The 6,507-nt window shown below is 35.3% G+C and overlaps 1 protein-coding gene across 1 annotated transcript; it reads left to right on the top strand.

Moving 5' to 3' along the window:
- The first annotated feature begins 665 nt into the window (after positions 1-665).
- On the top strand, positions 666-2,477 carry LOC135119517 (AP-2 complex subunit alpha-like). The gene is made up of 11 exons (XM_064043925.1): positions 666-710; positions 769-843; positions 929-1,030; positions 1,080-1,134; positions 1,187-1,271; positions 1,470-1,721; positions 1,787-1,903; positions 1,988-2,037; positions 2,099-2,179; positions 2,247-2,295; positions 2,345-2,477. Exons 3-11 carry the CDS (start codon positions 947-949, stop codon positions 2,475-2,477), a joined length of 906 nt encoding a protein of 301 aa, XP_063899995.1. The 5' UTR covers positions 666-710; positions 769-843; positions 929-946.
- The last annotated feature ends 4,030 nt before the right edge of the window (positions 2,478-6,507 follow it).

The following is a 6,507-nucleotide window of genomic DNA, read 5'->3' as shown; positions in this document are numbered from 1 at the left end:
AATTTTTTATTGCTAATTCCTTAATTTTGCTCGAATATTTTATTTTTATTATATACTACTTAAGGTCCATAAAATCGCATTACTAGCAGAAACTTATTGTCCAAGCTATTCGTATTACTTTGATGTCATATTGAACTTAATGAAAGTTGCTGGTATAATTTATTATTAAATTTATTATCGCTTATTGTTGACCCCTTACTTGAGGCGATTTTATTGGTAATGAAGTTTGGCATCGCGCTATTCAGATTGTAACAAATCGAGAAGATGTTCAGGGATACGCTGCAATGCAGTTTTATTTGGTTATACTTCTGATATAAGTATTATATTCTTGCTTCCACTATGAAATGCTTTTTTTTTGTAAAGCGATTCCTGTTCATAAAATAATGCTCTTATACTAAGGAACTTTGCAAACCCACGTGTCATGAAGTACTTGTCAAGACGGGAGGCTACATACTAGGCATAGTACTTATGTCATATAAGTTTGGAGTTATTTATTAAAGGAGAGAACTCAGGAGAATATGGGCATCTCCTTGTGAACGATCCGCTCTCGTCCGCCGAAGCTCAGTTCGATGCGTTACACCACAAATACTATTCATCCTCCATTTCCACACGTCTGATTCTTGTCTCTGCTTACATTAAGTTTGCCAACCTCTACCCTCATTTAAAGTCGCAGGTGCTTACGGTATCACTGCTTTGCTCTGGAAATTAAAGTTAACAGTATTTTTTTAAAAGGTGATTTCTATTCTCAAACAAGACTGTATTCTAAAGAGTGGCGATGTAGAACTTCAACAGAGAGCTGTGGAATACGTCAGTTTGGCCACTCTTGTTCCTGATGAGACTTTTGTAATTGTAGTTCCTTTTCCTTCGGTTTACAAACTACTCCTTATTTACCGTTAATTCTCTCTTTCATTTTTATATATTATAAAAGCAATCTGTTTTTGAGGAAATGCCTACCTTTCCTGAGCGCGAATCCGGCATCTTAGCTAAGATGAAAAGTAAAGGCGGTAATCCCGAGCTTAGCGAATTCAAAGTAATACTATCATCATATTATTTTGATTACTATAAATATTATTTACCAGGGACCCGATAGTAATTTTGAGCTATTCAGAGAGGGAGGGCTTTCCTATGAGAAAAGTTGTTATTGAGCTTATAATACTGTTACTCAATATTATTAGTAATTAACAAGGAAAAAACGGAGATAAATATTTCGAAGAAAATGATGCTCCAGTTCATTTGTTGGGTTCGGAAAAGGGGCTTTTATACCAAAACGGGTTTCGATAACCTCCAAATTTTGTTATAAAATAAGTTTTTGCATCGTTTGGCGGCAGGGAACAAGATGTGTATTGTGTATTTTTTTTTTCTTATCTAGAGGGTTAATATTAGTTTTGGTTTTTTACTATTAGAACATAACCGACCCGTCCCTTATAGTAAGCTTAAAGATCATACGCCTAATACTCTTCCCATATCAGGACTCTACATATATCCTTTGAACTTCAAACTAATGGATCAGTCTGCCAAGTGACACTGGGAATCTTAAATAAAACGATGCTTCCTCTTCTTAATTTTTCAGTTCAACCACTGGAACGCCTGAATATGCCTGCTTTGCGCTTCCCGCAAACCTTATTTGTTCACCTTGAGCCTCGTGGCAGCAAAAAGTTAATTGTCCAATGCGAGTGCACATCTCCTGATAATGAATGCCCTATAATAGAATTTTTTTACCAGTTAATATATTATCTCTTACATATTACATTAAAAAATTTTAATAAACAAAAACAAATCAAAATAGGCATGAAGAGTTGAACAGAAAACTTTCATTGACATTGCCCGTTTTTTTAAGCACGTATGGAACTCCGATAGAATTTAACAAAAATTTGTTCTCGCAAAAATGGTTGCAACTAGAAAGGTGCTATTTCTCTTTTTATAATTTACTACCAGATGGGTACATATCTTAGTATACCCTGACATTATATTATATTAATACTCATAGTCCAGCTGCTGAGACTGTTAATATATTTCTCCCTTGCTCTAATTTCACAGGTAAATAATTATATACCATTGCACAAAGTTGCATAACTCATACACTTTATTAACATTGAAGCTGAGGATCTTGAAACTAAAATTACAAGTATGAAGTTTTCTGTTCTGCACAATATAGACATCAATCCAAACAATATCTTCTGTAAGTTTTTTAAGGGGACATGCGGCTGCGTTGTTATATTAAAATATTCCTTTTTCTTTTTTTTCAGGTGCGAGTGTTGTTTTCTGTAAGAAACTTCAAATAAGCGCATTACTAAGGTACATTCAACAATTAATTTCATCCTTTATACCAATAATTTTTTTAAAGGCTGGAACCAAACTACGAAGGCAATAAATACCGCCTTACTATCAGAACCTCTCATCCGGAGGCCACAAGAATTCTCTCGAGGCTAATTAAAATTCGCTTTCAGTTACCAAATTATCTTAATAAAGAAATTTAAAACAGTGTAGAAACTGCTGCTTCATTTATCCTTTATAAAAGATAAGGATGTACTTCTCACTAACTTAACAGTTGTCTTGGTTTGATTGATATCTTTCTGTGTCCATTAGGCGATCTTAATCAAAGGCACTACGATATTTAATCAATTAGTACCTACTTAAATCGCAGGGAGATAGGAGCTGCTTTGAAAGTTTTGTAAGACAAAAGCATCTCAAATTTTAGGTCTGCGCTCATGAAAATGGCTTCTGTTAGCTTGCTGTGCTATAAAAACGAAGGATAGCTAAATTCATTATTGCAATTAGGTATGGAATTGAACGCAGATAGAGCCAGTGCAGTTAGCACATTCTTCGATTTTGCCTAACTCAAATCCATACTTTTAAGTCTACAAGTAAGATCTTAGTTAAAAAGAGGCGCTGATCCTCCAAGCCCGTAAACCACAACCTTTATTATTAAGTCGTACCTTTCAGCTTCTTATGATGTAAGTTAAGCATAATTTGTTGTACAGTGTCCATTTCACCTTTGCTAAGCTAAAAGCCTTAAGCACGTGTATATGACGGGTTATTTTATTTTTGTGGGCTGTAGAAATAAGCATGTTACTTGCCAATATTATCGCTATTAGGGTATTGTTTCATGTTTATTGCTTTTTCATATCGCAAGTACGTAACGTGAGGGTTAAGCTTTAGGGGCACATCAGTAATGGGCCCTATAAAAGGAGTGCTGTGCACACATTTTCTTCCTTCTGTTTTTTTATTTTAAGTGGTGGGGGCTGTGCCTCCAGACATCTCCGAAAATAATCAAATAAGTTCTTAGTTTTTCTATTTCCGATAAAACCTAAATTATACTTTTTTGCTTATTCATAACATATAATCTTCGGAGACATTAACCTTGAAAAATCCACAATTAATTGATGTAATTAATATGTATATATTTGCTATTTAAATATAATTAGCGTTCGTTTCTGCATTCAAATTGTTTTAAGAACTCCAACACGTCAAAGGAAGAAGCCTTACTTAGTTTTTTGACCATACATATCTTGATAATTTGTCTATAACTACCAAAACTCTATCTTGTCCTATTTTAATTCTAATGACTTTATAACATCCATTGACAAGAATCTATAAGAAGGTAATTTCGGTCGAGTGATCATATGCATAGGCTTTCGCTTTAGATTTAGAACTAATTTCCTAGCAAACCACCCAGCTGTCTAATACTGTGTTATTTACCGGTTCTACCTTTTTAATAATTTTTAAAATTGTTTCTTTTATCTAGTATGGAATATATTTAATGCACTTTATAAACTAGATTCTGTAACACTTTTTACAATAGTAACTATTGCTACAAAATTTTCAACTTACTACTTAAGTTCTTTAATAATCTTAACTCCATCCTAGGGAGCAAGTCTGTTTTCTCAATATCAGCCCCCGGTAAAAAACGCGGTCAAGTAAACAGAATTGAGAACGGACTCCACCTATTTAATCTTTTACCTCGGGCAGAGTCATTTTCTGTATAGTCTTTAAAAGCTTGTTAGGTTTTAAAATCTGATTTATAACTAATTTATAACCGTTTAATTTAATCAGATCCAATAGTTTAGTAACGCTTCTCTGTCCATTGTGCAATAGTTCCTCTAAGCAATTGTCAACCCCCCCCGTCCCCCGTAGAGTTAAGACCACGCCTGGCCACATTTGTTCTACGCATATTCTTGCTTCTAGAATTTTTAACAACTTTTTCCATTTGTTAATTCCAGCACCCCCCTGCGCCTAGTCAACGTTAATTGTAGCGCCTATAAATAGGATGTTAAATAGAAGGGAGAAAAATAGGTTTACCGCACGATACACTCGCACCTAGGGAGAGCTTGGGCGAGTCAATTTGTTTACACGCCGCATGTTTAAACTAAATAAAAGCAACGCCACGCAAACCAAAAATAACATTACTGCGCACTTGTAAAAGCTTTAATAAACCTTCTAATTGTCTGTGAGCTCCAAGTAAACACATAAATGCTGTTCCTCACACCAAAATATTTAAAATTCTTTTTCATTAGTTCACTTAAAGGGCTCCAATACCATCGCATGATTAGAAATATACATATCCCAATAAGTAAACACTTGTAGTAAACTAAATAATTTTTTCCTTGTTTTCAGGAACTTCATACTTTAAAAGGCCTGTATTCTTTCTAAACACATTCTAGAACCTTTTTTACTAACTTCTCTTTCTTATTACTAAAAGGTAGTTTTAACAGAATTACAATTCTCCAATCTAATTGCCATTAAACCATTCGCGTCTGGTCAATAAATTATATTATGTGTGGTGACCCAGTTTACTTTCGCAGCACACTAGCAATAATCTACATATGCATAGGTGTCCTTTAGGTCGGCAGTTTTGATATCCGTCACCCTTAGAGTATTTAAACAACGCATTTACGTATCCATTAGGTAGCATCAATTACTACACACTGCGCTAATCGAGCATTGTATAAGCAGAGTACCTTCTACTCTCTTGATGCAGTCACGTTGCTAAACTCTTCAACGTTACCTAATGTAGAAAAATATAGGCTGTTCCTTGCCTTGTTATTGTAAAGGTATATCTTGTGCCAACACAGTATTTGTTCAAACCTCGCAAATCATCGCACACTCGCTTATAAGTTTCGGGTACTAGTTGTATTCTAGAGCTTAAGTCATTTCAGGTTTAGGAACCACTATCTGCCCGTGATTCCAGTCATAGTCTGTCGAAAATTATAGTAATTCTAAGATTAAATAATTTCTCGCATTCCCGTTGTATCACCCTGTTTTTAACTTATCTTATATTACATAATTATTCCAAACAGGAATAAAATTATCTTTAAACCTCGATTTTTAAAAGATCTAGTTTCATAACAGATTTCTTTCCAGAACTCAAATTCAGTATATAAATACTTTACGCTAAATTTGGATATTGATTCCGCCACACACTATACTTCTGCGTCTTAATGGTCTGTAGGCTTCAATGCATCTTTTTGTAAAACCATAAAATTTATCTGGTGATGTACTATTCCCCTTTTGTTTTTCTGTTTGATCATATATAGCATTGCAAAGATTTTCTGACAAATAGTGAAGTAGCTTTGATTGATTGGGTATGCAACGTGTTATGGTGCATAAATGTTTAAAACTGAGCATGTACCGAGGAGTCCATGGGCGACTTTAAGACTTGAAGTTAGCTTTACGCCAATATCGTAAGGCTACCAAAAAATAGGTTTGTTTTGATATTCGGTGCCTTTTTAAATCATAATTTCTTTAATACGGTGGGTAAACTTTTAATTAATTTTATGCTTATAAAATAAGTAATTGATCTAGATGCTCCGTAACTGTGATAAAAGGGTATTTGTTTACTGCTTTTTTAAGCTGCGTTGCTTACAATTAAACGGATTATTTATTTATAAATGCCGGTTCCTGGTGCTCGAACCAGTCAAAAAACTTCGAATACTCAAGCTCTCAACCAGGAGTGATCGCAGACGTTATATAATAGCTTTTAATAGGAAAAGGGTGGCATTATTTCTTTACATTAACAAACAAAAACTAGCACTTACTAGGGTCAGGTAGGCGGCGATAAAGTTACCCGTGCCATGGCTCGTAAATAAGTTCACTCCCTAGCAGGCAATGAGTGTGCCTGGTTAGCCCGTCCTAAAGGGCATGGGCATTACGTTGGAAGGGGCGACGTCTAAAGGGTTCAATTGCAGGTCCCGGTGAAGAGCTTCATTTCCCAGAGCAATTTGTTCTGTCGCAATTGAAGTGTCGACGCTATTTCAGTGGAGTCTTAGGTCCAAGCAGCAGACGAGTATGTCATTATTGGCTGGATATGAGATATATACAATTGCCGTTTGTTTCGCAGAAAAAGCTTACCCTTGGCGAATAGTAAAGGGTATAGCGCCATAGTTGCTGCCTAACCTTCGCTAATAGATAGGCCAAGTGCGGCTGCCAGGAAAGTTTGTTGTCAAGGATGTCTCCCAAGTAGTTCGCTTGAGGAAACCACCGAATCTTCATACCATCAAAGGTAAAGGG

This window comes from Zophobas morio, unplaced genomic scaffold (genome assembly GCF_036711695.1).
Source record: "Zophobas morio isolate AGI-343-1 ecotype UQ-CSIRO unplaced genomic scaffold, CSIRO_AGI_Zmor_V1 ptg000269l, whole genome shotgun sequence".
In the NCBI taxonomy this organism is placed as follows: domain Eukaryota; kingdom Metazoa; phylum Arthropoda; class Insecta; order Coleoptera; family Tenebrionidae; genus Zophobas; species Zophobas morio.
The sequence above is the reverse complement of the archived record's forward strand: the minus strand, read 5'-3'. Positions and strand labels throughout refer to the sequence as shown.

What these genes read in the sequence shown, in the direction of transcription:
- LOC135119517 (XM_064043925.1), top strand. Translation starts at nt 947, where the DNA reads ATGCCTACCTTTCCTGAGCGCGAATCCGGCATCTTAGCTAAGATGAAA. An exon ending in CAATCCAAACAATATCTTCT is followed by an intron (nt 2,180 to 2,246) that starts GTAAGTTTTTTA and finishes CTTTTTTTTCAG; the next exon opens with GTGCGAGTGTTGTTTTCTGT. An exon ending in CAAATAAGCGCATTACTAAG is followed by an intron (nt 2,296 to 2,344) that starts GTACATTCAACA and finishes ATTTTTTTAAAG; the next exon opens with GCTGGAACCAAACTACGAAG.